General features: G+C 33.7%; 1 protein-coding gene across 6 annotated transcripts in view; it reads right to left on the reverse strand.

Moving 5' to 3' along the window:
* LOC123709375 (fibrosin-1-like protein) overlaps positions 1 to 18,770 on the reverse strand; it is a 52,405-nt gene that overhangs the window by 26,400 nt on the left and 7,235 nt on the right. For 3 of the 6 annotated variants that reach the window (XM_045660663.1, XM_045660665.1, XM_045660662.1), the window contains exons 2-5: positions 14,372 to 14,494; positions 4,983 to 5,102; positions 4,436 to 4,471; positions 3,534 to 3,560 (exon numbers count right to left, since the gene is read on the reverse strand). In XM_045660663.1, the coding sequence (XP_045516619.1) occupies positions 3,534 to 3,560; positions 4,436 to 4,471; positions 4,983 to 5,102; positions 14,372 to 14,494 (306 nt within the window). The remainder of the gene's footprint in view (positions 1 to 3,533; positions 3,561 to 4,435; positions 4,472 to 4,982; positions 5,103 to 14,371; positions 14,495 to 18,770) is intronic. The other 3 variants (XM_045660664.1, XM_045660668.1, XM_045660667.1) reach the window with 3 other exon arrangements.

An 18,770-nucleotide genomic window follows, 5' to 3' on the forward strand; every position in this document is an offset into this window, starting at 1 on the left:
TTAAAGTTCCGAAATTCTTAAAGTAACAGTTAACTATAAAACAATAACTCTTAGTACAGCTATAATTAGCAACGTCGTTGTGAAAATGAATGATACCCAATATTATGTTGCCTTAGCAAGGTATTTATACTTAAACTCGCAAATGTTTAGGACAAAATTTCTATAAAATTACATCCCTGCTAAGCTTCATACAATCCACTTTGGAATAAATTAATTAATCGTATCCGCATTATAAAATTAACGTGGTAGAAACATTTAGAGACTTAAACGATAATATGCCAAGATGTCTGTGGGCTGCTGGTTCATAAGCAATTATTCACAACCAAGTGCCTACGGGCTGCGGTCGACCCTCATTGCCGGTTGCCAGGGTCACCTTAGAGAATAGAGATTACACGAGTTAAACTAACTATTAAACTGCACAGGCATGTACATGACACCTAACTTTAGTAGCTGTTCTAAATTCATTTGGGAGTATGATATACTAAAAGTATTTAATCCTATCCTATTTAAGCAATAATATTTTCGAAATAAAGTTGTTTTTATTACTAAACGGTTTCCAAGTTACGTATTACGTATAGTAATTTATTCCTCATAATTACGCATAAATTAATAAAAATATAGACTTGAGCAAAAACGTAGATAGGAATTAATTAGATAAATAGCTTATATATACAGATTGTAATGTATGTACGATTCAATATAGCGGGGAAAGTCAAATAAATTAACGCAAAGCACATCTGACGTTAGCGAGAGCTACGTAATTACCCAAATGCGGATTTGCATAAGAGTAGAGGAATAATTGAACCCCAGTGTAAATAGCCAGAGTTAAATCGGATCTAGTTTTCCCGCTAAGTGCGGCGAACATTCTAAACAAGGCTTGAAAGGTGTTCAGCATGAAGTTTTAACTGGATTTGCTTTGTGGGATATTTCGCTGGCGTAAGGCCGCGCAATGTTTGGATAAGTGTATTTATGTTTCCACATTATAGTGACATAATGTGTTTGATGTCATTTTAATACAAGTATAACACAATACCTTCGTTTATTACTTTTTGTTACACTCCCCACTAGTCAAGCGACTTATTATTATAGTTTATTGATTACGGCTATATTGCTATATACTACATTTTAACATTACAATGTAGCACTAAACGGAAGTTTCTTTACTTTGAGAACATATTTTTGTTGAGGGTAGAGGAAAAAAATACACGGTGATTGCCGTGTATTGCACGTTCTTAGTTATAAATTGTTTTCTTGTTATATCAAACTTTGATTTGTATTGTGGTAGATTACTGAGTTGTTGGTGCCTTAAAATAAATATCCTGTACTCATTTTGTTTTATTTTATAATAATAACCCATAATAACATTAGGTCTAATAATCCTAAGAGAAATACCAATATGTTATGTTGGCTTATTTCTTTATGTATGTCAGGGGTTTTGTGTGTGGTATCACGTTCCCATACTGACTTTAATACAAGAAAGCTCGGATAAAACGCTCGTTAATAACAACACGAATGACAGTTCGCTTTCACTTTCACTTGTTACATCCTTGTTTGTTGAAATGTTTTGCGACCTTTCATCCACATTGGTTTCGCATTGCGCTGCTGCTAATAGTCTGCTTCTATTAGTTAACAATTACGACACATATTTATTTAGCTAAATCTTTTTATAAGTATATATAAGTTATATGAAAGTCAGTATTGATTTCAATTCCTAGCCTAATCATTTGCTCTAAAGGGGTCTAAAGAGAAATAATTCAAATTAGTTAAAAAGAAACATAATATATACGACGACAACCCATCCTATGGCTTAAATGAGCAGTGATAAATATTACTTTAATTTTAAGTATTCCTCTGAACTAGAGGCTGGACAATACACGTCTATAACAATGAAATAATAGAATAGCTGATCTTATAAAAAACCCACAACTCAATTAAAAAGCTCGAATCGAACGTTAATTTTGCAGCGAAGCTCAAGAGAATCGTCCGATAGCGTCAAATCCTGTCGGGATAATTAAATTAATCGACGGCACAACACTGATTCTCTTCAGATATCCATTTACCGGCATTACTGTGCCACTCAACTTCAAAACTCGATTAAGTTTAATATTAATATTGGGAGCGAAACGCCCTGTAGTTATTGCTTTCAATAACGTACGTAATTACGGCAAATTGAATTAATGAGATTGTAATGCAAACGTACGAGTTCCGTTTTAAACGAGCGAAAATTAGAATAAATTACAAGTAGCATTAAGAAAAATACGATGATCGCTCATAACCTATAAAATTGTTCACAACTGTATCGTTAATATGGATTGAAAGTCTCAAAGAACTTTAAGACATGCTGTTATTAGTCTCAGTTGGAGTGTTTGTATTTCACACTCGTGTTCATTTATCAAACGATCGAGAAGTCATTTATTTGCTCGAAGCGATATCGAGTGGTATTATTTTAAAGTTTTAAAACTTCAAGTTTATTTTGCTCAATTGGGTGGTGTTTGGGGGCAGCGAAGCGGCCAGACGTAATTAGATTAAGAGGTACGTGGTCGGGACCGGATTGCAAGCGCCTGCGAACAATGCTATCACTCTAAAGCTCTTGGATTTCAATGGCCGTCGATTTTGTTTGTGGTTATTCCCATTTGTACGTGCTTAAGCCGCCTCTGTTTATACAACAGCAAACGTATTGAAATTATTGCCACGAGTTTTCGGACAAAAATATTCATTACGTTGTGTTTATAAAATCGCTCCATGCCGATTTAACAATAAATATAACATCAATGTTAATTTAAATAAAACCAATTCATTCCTCCATTCGCCGGCGGAAATAATTCTCTGTTAATTTTGTGATAATTCGAGCGAAGCTTATTAAAATTTCAACGGTTTAACCTTTCAACAATTCGATTGTAATGAAAGCGAGTCTTGGCTGGACGCGAAACGTGATTTTATTACACCGGTTCAGTTCAACGCTAAAGTGTAATATAATGTACTTAATTAGGGGCACTTCGCGTCAGCTCAGATCTTGTAATTACGAAACAGAGCAGCGGCGCGTAATCAGCACCCTTTGCTACGTCGGCACGCGCTAAAGCTTTCCATGTTCAACTCTAGCCGCTTTTGAATCACATTTCACAACCTGTTGACGAGTTAGTTAAGCCCCTACAGCGTGTACAGAGCCGTACAAAGCGAAACTCCCTATTAACCCTCAACTGCACGTTCGTTTGACAACTCTGACCTGCCAACTAATTTCTGTCGGGGGTACGCTCTTCAAATAGTTTAAAAAAGGTACGTGACAAAAATCTTATTAGTAAAATGGTCTAAACAATTTGTAAACAGGTGCTCGGCTCTCCCGGGAGATTAATCACTCGAAGCCGCGTCCAGTAATAAGCCGAGAAAGAGTAAGTTTCCAACTCGAATCGCGCAGACATTTATCCTCTACACTGTTTTCAACTTTCAAAGAGTCGGGGAGCCGTTTAATTAATTTACGCGTATCGTAAACACCGCCGTGGTAAAGTTTTAACAAGAGGAGTTTTAGAGATACTTGCCTTGTCATCTTCGCCTTCACTATCACACTGCAAAGGAGAAAAAATATTATGAGTAAGTACACAACATCGCTGAGAAATAAAAGATAACATGCATTAACAGTGATAATAAGCAGACATGCATGGCGGTTGAAATAAATTAATTTTGTGCGACTAAACAAACTGCACTCTAGTACGACACAATGAAACGAGACGACTAAAGCGTTGTTCAAATACTGTAGTATTATCATGCAAATAGCTTTATTGTCAAATATCACATTAATGTTAGATAATAATGTATGTATCATTGTTACAAGTGAATACAACATTCATTTGTTCGTAAACATAATATCAATCTTCGTATAAATATTGAAAAGTCAATAGAAGAAAAAGACTATCGTCGAGTTGGTTCGACAAATAAGCTATACAATATTTACGGAGTGAGATCGCGCGGGGAATAAGGGATCAGAATGAGATATTACAATTTCAAATAAATACAGAACATGAAGTATTCAGGGCGGTAAGGTAATGTTATAGTACCGTGCGGCACCGCCTCGACAAATCTTGTGATTTAGCAGCGATACGCGCCGAATATCGAATAGGGACTGTGTATTTTGCGTGATCAGGGTACATTTGCACAAGGTAATCTAAAATTATAGCTTTCACGTTTTAATCACTCTTCTAATGGAGTTTCATAACAATACTGCAATGTTTACAGATGTGTTTAAAGCCTTATTAATGTACAAACAACCCCAAGTCTCGGAAATTATTACAAGTGAAGAGATAAAAGTAAATGAACGGAAAAACAAAAACTGAAGTTGCATGCTGAGTGAGTTAAACTCGTAGTTTAAATAAAAAAGCGCAGTTGAGTGTTCGAAGGTATGGCAGAGATTTGTAAACTTAAGGACAACAATGATTATACTCACGATATAGCCTTTTCCGGAACTACAGCGGCTACTGGCCTGTAGGCAGGAAAGAGAAAGCGAATATGTGAGTGGAGTGGAGTGAAAAGGGGAGGTAACGTCGATCCCATCTCTCCCTCAAATTGACATTGTGTTGTTATTTGTCGCCGATACATCCGTGATAGCAAACGTTAAACATTCAACCCCACTTTATTCTATTTTTATTCCGTTAATCTCGCGACATTGAATATTTATACCGGATCGTAAGAGTAATAAATTCTCGTGCACATTTTTAGTTTGATTTATAGCGGTCAATGATAAATTCGAGCTGAGAGATGGGTAATTGCAACTAAAGTAGATTTACGTATGAAATCATCTAATAGACTAACAAAAAATACATCCACAACATTGAGTGAGATAAGTTAACATGCAATGCCGTATCGGACGTAAGTTTTACCGATGGTCACAAGAGATATAAGAAACTTTGTGGACATATAACACTTGCTTATTTGTATGATATGACTGTACATCGATAGTAGGCGGTTTTTGGTACAAGTGTATGAATACGTACGTCACTGAGACGATCGCGCGAGGAGTCAGGATCGCGTGGTGCCACGGAACTGCCAGTGAGTCTTTCTGACGCTCTGCCGCTGTCATCCGACGTACCAGCGTCTTGTATCAGCGTTAAACCCTGCAGAAGATCATCTCACATCAATTGGTTACATAATTTATAAAGATGATCTCATGAATAATTCCTACAATTAATAATAAACGAATCACAATTGCAAATCAAACTTGTTATAGACTAATTTAAATCCTATACCGTAAACGTAGCCAAAGGCATATAAAAGGGGCACTTTATTTCACAATTCTATTACTTGAAGGGAAAAGGAAAGCTTTTATGTGGGTCTACGAAATTGAGCGGTGTAAGGAAACTTGATAAGACGGAAGACGCGGAAAGACAGGCCTCCGTAACATGGACTGAACGTCGGTAATAAAAAGAGTTCTCCATTTATCACATTTCGCGTCTATTTTACTGTGGGGAGACGAGAATGCGTCTCTGCTTAGCGTCGAGTGCTCGACGGAACGGATAAAAGAAAATAAAACGACTAACTCGCTGTAAATGGATAACTCTCCGACCGCCCCCGCTCACTGAACTTCCATGTTATTATTACTTAGAAGTTAGTCTCGAATTTGATTTTGTTTTCCCTATCCCATCTTGTATTAACTTTTTTGTTTTCGCGTTATTAATTTTTGCGCATTCATATAGAAACGTTTGTATGGTTTTATAGGTATGGGGTAGTTGGCATATTATGTTTTGTTAAATCACGTCTATAAATAAGCTTGAAGATAAAAAAAGGAGTTAAGTTATTTAATTATAATATAAAATATAATACGAATGTTTTTGTATCTATGTTAAACACATTAAGGAGAAGCTGTTATTAAATATATGAATTATTCAAAATTTACTTCAATATTTAATTGTAAAATTATACATACGTTTTTCAAACATATTAAAATGTATATAAAATAAAACTTCAAGTAAATGACACATAATATATTTAAAAACACGACGGCAAAGTCATTATCATTATTCGCTCCCAGTTAGCTTCATAATAAATGATTCCAAAAGGGATTGGTCCCGTCCCATAATTCGTTTCGTGAAATTTTTTTGGCACGGGATTTTCCGGATTTTACTCTCCACTCGAAAATTTTATCACAGCTATTACGAGGAAACTGAGCTCTCTTTAACGACAGAGACGCCGAACATAATAAGAATGAAACACGTTGTCTATACATTAAGAAGGTCGCTTACACCTACAAATAACGATTCAACGTCAAACATAAAAAGCACAAGTCCGTAGTAGACTTGCGTCTATTTTAGTATTTGCTAAGTTTTTTAAGAGCGTCCAGATGAACTTGGTATATATAGACGCTTGACGGAGCTACGGCTATGGAAGATTATAAATAAAGCACATTGTCTCAATACGCGGTCGATTACGCCCCAATTCTAATAAACGGGACGACCCTTTACGGATAAGTCGCACACATTTAACCCGTGCGTACAAGACCCCTTAATCCGGTACAACACCGCGTTTTAACGCCGGATGTTAACCGCATAATTGCTTTCGCTCATTACAGCAATTCAATTGTTTAACTGATTTAAGTTTATTTAAAAACGATGCGTAAGGTTAAATTAGCATGAAGTGAAACGGATGCGATATATAGGAGCGTTAAGAGGGCCGTTTTGATAGTCATTTTAATTTAGTATGACACTTAGGCTGAAAGAAGTAATGTAACCAACCGTAAGTTTAGTACATTTCAGTATTATCTGTTTTTTTTATTTTAAAGGAAATGTTTAAATGTGAATATTACAGCAATGTATGTTAAAAATCATGGTGTCAATAAATAAGTCATAGAAATCATTGCTACGTTCGTAAATTTAAAAGTTAAATACAAATTAGTTAGGTCTGAATTTCATATAATTATCCACGAATGTCAGAACAGCCACCACAACGTGCCAGCGGTGTACTGCATGTAGGTCGTACGAGGTCGGTTTGGGCGTAGGGTGGTTGGGACACGACCGCTAATTGAAACAACGACTGCCGGACATTACTTATTCATGAGAAATCCATACGAACGTGATCCTCGCGATAAATCATTCAATTAAAGTTTTCGTGGACACTGGCTTCTGATTTCAATCACGATTAGATAATAACTTGTCTATGGACACCTTATTAATAATGTATTGTCGTCTGGCTGTCCGCTTGTTAATTGAAATGCATTATTGTTAAAAGGCGGAGTTCCAGAATGACAGTCTTTGACATATGCTGTTTCGCGTAATCTTAATATTTTTTACACTATATTATAATATTTTTTTAGCCTATAGTAAAATAAACTAAAAATAATAATTATAAGTTACGTCTGTCAACAGCTTTTAAAAGTTAACATTAATTAAAAAGTAAAAGTTAATTCAGGTTTATAAGTGTCATAATTGTCAACGATATAAATTTTGCCTGGCCTTTTTTCAATTTAATACAAAATCACATCTCGTTTTACAATGTAATGTTTTCCAACTAATATCAAAGTTATTGAAGATAGTTCAAAACTTTTATGTGCAGCGAATCTGCGACTGCCGGTGCGACTGGCATATTTAAATAAAGATTTACTGGAGTTCAAAGCTTTTTACATATTTTGTAGCGTATTAATTCTCAACAATATTTAAACATTTAATGTATTTCAATACATATGGAAATAGAAGTATGCTGAATCAATGCATAGCAATTCTAATGAAGGCTAGAAATGAATATTATTTAAAGTAAGTTTCTGCCAATTTAATAAATACATGTATTACAAAATATTTTTTATCAGAGACAGGAGTACACAAATTAACCTATTAATCAATATTTAAGTTTACGTGCCTAGAAGCAGCTAATGTTATAGTTAAAAAAGTGAAAGTATCTTACTGTTATGGATCTTTTCAATTTACAAGGGCCAAATATCTTTCATTATATTTGTACGATGCATTGCAATCTTCATAGTAATGTAGTCAAATAACGTCGGCGTTGCGTTATCGAGACCTTATTCTGTGCAAACATTAGTTATTGACTTTCACTCTACTAATTGTACATAGTTACAAGGTAAAACCAATCAAATTAAAAAATCAAAAATATTCTTTAGTAACATCTAAACAGTTCTACTACCTACTTAATTATGTAAAATAGAGCTTATGTAAGATTTAATGGAATAAATTTTTAGGGTAATGTCAATTGTAGGAAATTGATGCTTCAAGGCAACGCACGAAAAGAGAAATAAATAAAAAATTCGATCAAAATACATTCAGCCCGGGCGAGTATTAAACACTAGAATGCTGCGGTAGTGAGGTGGCAAGGCGCGGTTCGTTAAGTGGCGTTGCATAATTTATTTATGTCTCGGCACGTTACTCCCATGTTGGGAGTTGACGATACCCTAATTACTGCACAGTGGCAGACGGAAGCTATCTTCAGCTACTTAATTTAAACAACATTTGATCTAGGTAATTTATTGTGCGGCGAGGTTATTTGATGTTAAGGTTCTATAAAAAGTAATTACTATTATTACTTGTTTTAACTTTCCTCCTATTATAAATGCTTTCAGTATGAACTAATCGTCCACGGTTTATCAACTCAGTTTCACAGGTTTCAGAGACTTTGTAATTTGACTGTTTATTTCTTTTTTATGAGTACAGAATATCATATAAAATGTAAGGGTTAACGAAGTAATGAGGACTCTATTAAGTTCATTGTTACTAAATGAAAACATTATTAAATTAGATTGCAATTATAGTAAGAAAGTTTTCAGAATGGTAAGTTGCAGTAATTTTATACACTATATAAGTATCATATACGGTCATATATTTTGCAGCCGATTTCTAAGTGCTGATATTCAGGGGCGCAGGATCAATTGGCTGCAACGTTGACGTGACAGCGTCGGAGCAGGCAAATGAAATTTTGCGACAGACCGAGCTCAGATTAATATTACACCGAGCCAACCCGTGCTAATGGAACTGCGATTGAATTAGCATTTCCACTGCATTGTGGCGATTACGCTCGCTAATTCTGTATTTTATTGCCACATTTATGTTGACGGTTTATTTAAACTATTCATGAACTTGTGAATAATCGAATATCTATTAAGACGTGAGATGGAACGTATTTATATTAATGATTCGATTCATAGTCGAAGTACTATGCCTTAACTGTGCCTATTTGATTTCATAACGTAATCCAATCAGACTTTAAAAATACAACTCTTCCGGTTGAGACATCAGGCGTGGTTTCTGATGTTAATGAATGCAGAAACTTTTTGTTTCACCTGGCTGAATACAACATATTGCAATCAATCGTATCGTTCTTGTTAATTCAGATGTTGAAAAAAACATTCTTGAAATCAATAACACAAGCGAAGGCGAAACCAATTCAATAATAACAACTATAAAATACATAGGCACTACACCTTGAGATATTTATATACAACGATAAAAATACACAAATCCCCACTTAAGAAACACTCGAAACATTACGCACATGAGACAATTCAATACGATAAAAATAAGAGCAAGAAACTGATCACTCACTGTAAACCTTAAATAGAGATAATATAGTAAAAGAGTACTTCCTATGTCTACGTATCTACAAATCTTGTCAGAAACAACCAGATATATAATATATTTATAATAATTCAGAATATAGATTGTCACTTAACCCCCGTATTCCATATACAATTTCTTATAAATATGGTTTTGTTACTAATGTTTTGCAACGCGGAAACATTAAGTGAAGTAATAGGTCCCTTCGTCGGTACATCAAGTAATTATATAACGTTCCACGGCTTAGCATAAGCTAGAAGTTTAATCCTACTACCACTTAGTTAAGTTTACTTTGAAATTGCGGTTTTAATTTTTATGTTCAATGTTAATTAACCTAATTCCGACGTTTGCGGATGCAAAAACAATTAATTTTAATTAAGACCCTAGGTGTTATACAATCGTTATGTAGTGAAGGGGAAGTTACGTACCAATACTTAATATGATAGCGTTATGATGTTAAATCACTGTCAATAAACATTCTAAAGCCAATTATTTGCCATACAGATTACAGGATTTGCATATATTCAAAATTCTGTTTTTTTTATAATACTTGATTACAAACAAACCATGCCTATATGATTTAAATTATATAATGTGCTTTTTATCTATGCAGAAGGTTTTTAAATGAATTCTACGTAAACGGAGAAACTAAGCACTAATCAATAAAGCGTATCAAGATAACACTTGCATCATATTTAACTCGACTTATATTTTATATATTCGAAGAACATATCTTTCAAGAGATGATAAGACAAATGTACAATGGGTTGTAAGACGATTTTCACATAAGGTCTCATCGTTATCCCCTACGGGTAAAGGCTCGGCTAAGTATCGAGTAAGTAATATATTAAGTATTTTTTAATAATATATAAAAGGTTGAACGATTTACTATGTAAATAAATGTTAAACAGTTTGTCTATCTAAATGTATTAACGTTTTTAAGGAAGTAATGTCTGATCGGACACGATAAAAACGATTAATGGCTCTCAGGTGAATCGACTTATAGGTCACCTGTGGATATTTATCACAAGTGCGTTTTAATGCTATTACTCGGCTGATATGGCAATATCATTTATTAATGGTTTCGCCCGTACTCAGACTGCATATATCAGCTGTTGGCGCGATTCTTTGTCCGATAAGGAACGTATACGACATAAGCAAGCAATATCACTGCGAGAGCTGAATAAAAACGTTCGTCGGCGGCGGCCGTGGCTACTCGCCAGTTCTCCGTGACAACACAATAAGGATCGAGCCGTCGAAAGCAATCAACTTGTGTTCACTTCACCGCAACCAATTTCGTCCGGAAGTTCAATTCAATTTGTACTTTATATTGTTATTTGTGAGTGAAGTTATCCGAAATGCGTCTTGCGACCACCTTGCTTCTGGGTAATCACATCCCTCTTAAAATCGTTAATCGAGAACATAAAATACGACTACTATTTTAGAGTTAACAATTATTACAAACAAACGGCGCCGTAATGTACGTGTAAAACCAATTAAAGTCAGAAGTTGGCTGTCTGGTACGTGTTTGAAATTTTACTGCCTCGTCTCGAAGACGGGAGCGTAACTTAATGATCATGTAGTGTACCGGGAGACTATATTCCGTTTGACGATAAATTAAATTTGCGAACGCTATTAGCCGACACTCCAAGTTCCAACTGCTAACCTCGCTTGTACAATACACGTATTGTACTGAACCTTGAAATAATGTATCATTGTGAACTGAACTGTCTAATCTTAATAAAACAAAGAAACGCTTAGAGTAAAACGATTTTCGCGCACAGTTTATTTGATGTATACACTATAAATTCCCGGGAAGGAATTCAGAAGCCACGCCAAAGAGTCGATATAATATATTCTTTCCTCGAAAGAGCAAGATTTCCCGCTTTATTCGAGCAGCGCATAGGGCAGGCAAATTGGATGGGATTGCGACATATCTCGGCTAGTGGCGAACCGTCGAAAGGCAACTGTTCGCATGTTGGCGAAGACTTCTTGCCAACGGTAGAAACGTGAATCTATTTGGAGCTTATGTGCAAGAATACTTACGAGACGAAATTCCTGCAAGTATTGGGTATTAGCTAAAACGTTATTGCTTCCAAGTAACGCGATCTTTTACGCACATTTCCTGACATAGTTCAGTAGTATTATTGCGAGCAAACGATAAGACGTTACGGAGATGATATTCTCGGTTATGAATAATGTATTAAGAACTTAACCGTTTGAGTATTTTTCTAAGGTTATACAAGAAGCTTTAAGCATTATGTTAATGTTGATTTTATGTTTTCTCATAAATGCTTACAATATATTCATGGCATTTATTAAACTGCCTATATGTAATTCTATTGGTCATAAAGTATAGTCATCGCTTAATAAAACTACTATAAATTCATATGAATACTGTTTGTGTACTGAATATTTTATTGCGAAACATTTGTAGCATTCACTGAAGTTGTGTTCATGAGTAATAATAATCAGTCAATGTATATAGGAACAGAACACAATGGTTGTGCGGATAGTGGGTGGGTAATATTAGTGGGTTTTCAGACGTTTTATTTTAATATCGTGTCGAATGCCGTCCACATTTCGCCCATTCCACCCAGTCTTTATCCAGTGCAATATTCAAGCGCATTGTGATTCACAGCCTTCCGTCTTGCTACTCTCACTACAATCAACTATTCACACAAAAGCTTTTCAATTTTATTTCCAGCGTTTATTTATCATCAAATGTATTTACAGTTTTTGCTGAGATTGCTTTTTAATTTTATATCCATTGAGAGGTTCATTTACGAAACATTTACGTTTTATAACAATATTTATTTTAGATCAACATTCTTTTTGAACATGTAATATGAGGAGTATTCTGTGCGATGGATTTCAAGTATGAGTGCATATTATCGTGCTGTTTAAATAAACAAAAGGGATATTTAAAGCGGTTGTTGTCTTGAAAACATTAAGACATCAAATAGACATTGTAGGGTTGTTTGGCGAGTGTTCAATTGCGGCAAATGGCTTAGTAAACGATAAAAGATAAACAACTGGCGATAGTTACACGGCTGTTTAGCGAGATGAACCGAAGTGCGATGACAAGTCTTTGCATTTTATGTGTTTTTTGCGAGAATGCCCGGAAGCGCAGCGATACGGATTTAGAATCGCTGCATTTAGACGTGAGATCACTGAAACCGTTTAATATGTGAACAACTAGTGGCTTTAAAGCAAATGTGAGAGTGAACGAGGTAAAATTTTAGGTATACAGTACGCCTTGAATAATAATTAATATGACCGAATTTACATCACACTTGCGTAATCACTTTGATATAATCAATATCAAAAATATTTAACGTAAACAACGTTACCTTCTACGAAAAACATATTTAGAAAATAGTTTTAGACTATTTAATTGATTATCTACAAACATGATTGTTCTCTTTTAAATATTAAATAAACTAAACTGGATAAAAAATTTCCTCGTATCGGGATAGCTAAGAGTGGTAACTAAGAGTATTAAAGTATAAAATGTGATAAACGGTAATCATTTTTGAATGTAATTTTATTATATTTTCACGTACCGAGAGTCCAAAATAATATATAAATTCTTATAGGTAAAAAGTTTACATATAATTTTGTTATAACAAACTTAGTGTAGGTTAGTTATTGTTACTTTCTTATCTAATTTTTTTTTATAAACAGTATGGCATTTAAGTGGCATTATTAAAGGTGAAAAGTTAATAAGTACGTTTACAAATACCATTAGGCACAGATAATTGAATAACACCTACACGCATTAGTCGCTATTTGTCTAGCGATTGTGTTCAAGGTACCTTGTTATAGTAATGGGAACATAATGTATCATTGTAACAAGGTAGACGTACGTACGTAGATATTAATGATCCCAGGTCAAAGATATTAAAGATATAGGTCCGGTTTATTAGCATCCTCTACCATCCAAACCATATTTGATAAATTAGTATGAAAGGCTCTATCACTCACAATAATAGAATATTTAATGGTGTCGAGCTAATCGCCTTTCTTAAAAAATTGCGCGTTAACCAATTAAAAGAAAATGGTAGTTTACTTTTAAGTATGATTTATTTAGCTTCGTGTTGATGTAATTTAACTACTTGATTTATAGTTCCGTACCACGTGACACACAAAGTTATATTTACTGTTGTGTTAAAAATATACATTTTTGAAAATGATTGATTAACAATATATCAAAGGAAGTATGTTTATCTCAATACAGATAAATTACTTGATAGCTAGTATATATAGTATATTATCTGTAAAAATAATGATAAAAATAACAATGTAAATCTAAGAAATTTTAAACAGATTCGCAGTTATAAACTATAGTTTTTATGTCTCACAAACGTTCTATTTAAGCCAGAAAACTTGATCGTAGAAGAAAATTTGCGGTCTCCGGCGCGGTCGCTTGCAATTGTGTTTAATTGCCGCAACCGGCACTTATTTACAGTTGTTCTGCTCATATTAAACTTCTAATAAATATACGATTACGCTATAAACAAGCTTAAACGTGATTTGACTTCTCTTAACAAGTACTTTATATATTTTCGGTCATTGTTGTTTTATCCGATGTTGCATATTTTGTTTCAATGTAATGTGTGTATCATGCTACTACAAAATCAGGCCCGCATTTTCTTTATTGTGATAAACGCTTATTTGTGTAGAATCGATAAGCGACTGCAGTGCATTGATAAATAATAAGAATATAAACCAAGAGCGCGGTGTATGTAAATGCACACTACCAAAACTAATACGGCTCAAGCTTTCGTGTCAATGAATACAAACAGGCTTACATAATACACAGTACTCACGTTAGAGTTGACATTGTTAGTCGGGTGGTTGCGGGTTGCGTCTCCGGCGAGTGCAGCCAGCGGCAGGCGAGGTTTGGTTGACAGCGCATTCGTGCGCGGCGAGGAAGCACATTTTACTGCAGCCTGTGAACGAAACAAATGTTAAGAACGTCTTTCTTTATACCTTTTTATAAAACTTTAATGTTGCCGTTTTTATAGAACTATTCTTAACAACGTCAGAGCTTGTTTTTTGTTATGCTTTGACGGTCACCTTGTTAATCTATATTAGAAATATTATTTTGGAACTAACTGGTCAAGTTACGTACCAAATAATTAGATACGAACCAACTAAAAAGATATATTTACATAGATAAAGTAGCATAGCATATCAAAAAGATGTTTAATCAAGCAGAGGAAGGCGTAGCTGGTAGAAGCTAATTTAAGTAAGAACAATTTAAAAGGAATCCATTAAAGCAATTAACTTAAAATGTCAACCACTCTCGAGAATATTTATTGCTGCTATGGATAATAGGTAATTGGTTCTAACTAGATACGATATCAATTTATCACGTAAAATAATTAATTATATTGTCAACGATGTTATAGTGTAGTTCACTATAATTAAACGTAGTTTTCGACAACACGGTGAAATAGAATAGAGGCGAATGAAATAAGATAGAAGTTTTTATGTGTAGAAGCTTAGTCATTTTTTACTAGAAAAAATATAATGTTATTAAGTTGTAAAACGTATGTAACACCTTTATAACACCTACATGGTACTAGCTTGAGTTGTAATTATTTATTATTTATTTTTAAGCTTTATGTCCTATGCAAAAAAGGGTGTTATATATTATGATTTTATTAAACTATTTGCTTTACAAGTTGAATTAATTTATTAAAAATTTATAATTTTGTTAACTGAAGGTAGCGGAGGATACAGGCTATTTGAAAAAAATACTATTAATATACGACGCCATTAATAGGTTTTATGGACTACATATTGAAAGACGTATAAATGTCATTATTATCCAAGATGAAAATAAATTTAAAGCAGATGGCTGAGGCTATTAATTACACATAAGAGGTTTGATAATAAATATATTAAGCGGATTCTATGCGATTACTTTTATTGACATAACACGTAAGCCACAAAATATATCGCCTATCATAACTGTCGCCTTTAAATAATGTATGATTCATATATAACCGTACGCATGTACTTTATACCTAATTACAATTGTTAATAAAATGTATGTGAATGTATTGAGAGTTGAGACTTAGAAAAGAGTACTTTACGCACTCAGGAAAAATATATTTTCAAAAGCGAAATACAATCATATTCACATTAGTTATTTATATCTGCTATGAGTATTTCGCTGTGAATTGGATATAAGTGGCAATAAAATAAATAAATCACGGAAAACATTCATGTTTGCAACATCAATTTATTCGGAGCATGAAATAATATTACGATAGAGGCATCTGGATTTAAGATGTCGTTCCCACGGAGTTAGAGCCGCCGGCGGAAAAATAACTGGACCGTTTTCTACGAAACTGTGATAACCTTTTTATTAGACTGAAATAAATTGTATAAAATCTTTTGACAAATAAAGATCTCGGGAGAATCTTCAAACATTCTTTTGTAATATCCGTACAACAAATTGTACGGATTACCATTTAAGAAGCAAAAGTAATTTTCGTTTGAATGAAGTCGATTTTCTTACATATTATTGGTTGAGAATTGAGATTTAAGATAACATTGTAATAAATATTTCCGCGATAAGCTTGTATTTAGATTATTATAAAATTTATCATAGTTTTTAAGGAAAAACGTAAATCGAAATCTTTATAATATATGACACAGACACATTTCAGTGTGTGCATCATTGGCGACAGATGGCAGATGGGTTACGTGTGTCATCCAAGTGTGTTTCAATCACACTCCACTAAACCAAACTAGGAAATAGTTTTTCTCCGGCAATCAGGACCCATAACCGGGAAAAACGCACTATACGATAGAAACAAAGCAACGAGACGGTTATTTATCGGTATTCTGAATATTCCTATATCAAGAATAAATTTTCGCCATAAAATTAACCGTAAATGGAAAACATATTACGATAAGAAAATCTTTGCGTTAACCGTAAGGAGAAATTAAATGTAAATGTGAATATATAACCGTCAATTATCGGGCGTAGAGAGAAGATAAAACGACAGATAATGTGTGTCATTAACTTTTAGAACAGTACTTAAGCACAAGGTGGTAATAGTGTAATCAGACGTAAGTCAATAACGTCATACTAAAGTATGAAGATTTCTTTAAATAATTGATAAATGGGATTGAAACCTAATACAAAAGTTTCAGAAGTAGTATTTGTCAGTAAAGATTTGGCTCTTGAAGAAAACAGAAAATAGAATTCTATCCTTAACTAATGTAAAACAGATATAACATATTAACCACATAATGACATTATTTTACTAGCATTTAAAATCTGTAATACTGTACAATACAATAAAATATAAATAGAGAATTTTTTGTTGTACTTTTTAGCCACATTCATTTGAGAAAAACAACTAAAGACTACGGTCACGGCATGGTAACAGTTGTATTATTTACACTTTGATACGGCTGTAAATCAATTCGTAAGATTCCTTAATAAATAAAAGTTGTGAAGCCAAATTATAAGACCTAATAAAATAATGAAAAAAGGTGGAGAGATGTTTAATTACTTATTTGGAAAGCGAAGCTGCAATACAAGAAAACTAAATATTAAAATGTATTACGGACAAAAATCATTAGTACGCTTTATTGCACGAGAAAATACAGCGATAGGTACCATAATCTCAATCAAAATCTAATCTAAACGGTGCGTGCTAAGAATCAGCGTAAATTGTATAGCGATAGTTAGTCGATGCAGCACCTTTAAGTGTGAGAAAGTCGTTGCATATAAAATAATATATCCCGATATCGTTAACTTAAGTAATCACCTGTCAAATTCTGCCGCGATCACACCGCACACCGATCGTATTGTAATTACTTTACCGACAATGAATTAATCACCAAATACGACAGCACTGATATTATTATGCTTTCTTAAAGTTTTATTAACTACTTATAAGTCTGCAACTAACATAACGTTATTTAAATACACACACATACTTATAATTATTTTTAATGTATTTTTTTGTTACAATGTATATATATCTAATTGTTAGCTTTTTTCTTCGTCATAAATACTAAGAATAATTAAAACAATATGCATATTTACCGTATAATTTATGTTTCAACTCTGCAAGCACAAAAAATACAATTTATATTGCTTTGCTATTTTTGGAATCAAAATAATTGTTATATTCCTCAGCAATAACACAAAAATAATATTTATAACATAAAATTTATTTTTAAATTAAGAACCTTGCTTGCAAAGGTTTTAGGCAAATTTGCACCGATGTAGGCCATTGCTGCACAAAATGCATTTAATTTTTAATCTTGCGGTGGCGGAGGCTGGGCTAAGCGTGAACTTAATTTGCCGGAGCGCTTTAATTAACGGCGACACGGCAGATCATTAATTAAGTCATCAGACAAGCGGGTGTGAGCGCCGAGCGGATTAGGTGCTACAGTAATCAACGATTATGGAGCTCCATCGAGTATAATATAATTATCTCGTTCAACAACATAAGCTTGACAAATTTCGAAATTGACTGCAAATTGTATGTAACAAAACTTAACTTAAGGTGTTCTTAAATAAAAGATTTATTTGCGGTGAGAGCTTAACAAGGCACAGTACACATGAGGAATCACATAGCTGCCTAATTATAGGACTAGAATATACATTTATTCATAACAAATTGTGGGGAAATCCACTTAAGATTAACCTCATTATTATTTAAGAAAATATAAGGAAAAATTGCGCAAACAGGATAAGGCGACAAACAGACTAAACCACTAAACAATAGTTAAAAAAATCTCTTGGATTTACCCAATTAAATAATGGTGACTTTCTTAAAGCTATTTTTCAAGTTATCAATGTTTTTTTTGTAAGTTAAGGTAAACATTTTCTATTTCCACGCACTTTTGTCTATGTTTACGAACAGGCTATATTACATGTATTACTTAAATAAATATCCCAATAATCAAAGATGATGCTTTATACTTAAGAGATCGTCAATTATTACCGAGGAAGGGTGGTCCCGAGCGACTGCCGTGGACGCCCAAAGTTATTAAATTCGACTATTTATCGATAGCCTGTCGAGCGGTCCTAATTTAAGATGGATAAATAAATTATCATGAGTAAAATATTTACGAAAGTAAGTAGCGAAGGGTAAATTGGTATTTGTTGATCACAAATAAAAGCAACATTATACTACTTCTACGTAGACTATGTCCCGTGGCATATGTTTGGTTAAAGCTTAACACTAT

This window comes from Pieris brassicae, chromosome 5 (genome assembly GCF_905147105.1).
Source record: "Pieris brassicae chromosome 5, ilPieBrab1.1, whole genome shotgun sequence".
In the NCBI taxonomy this organism is placed as follows: domain Eukaryota; kingdom Metazoa; phylum Arthropoda; class Insecta; order Lepidoptera; family Pieridae; genus Pieris; species Pieris brassicae.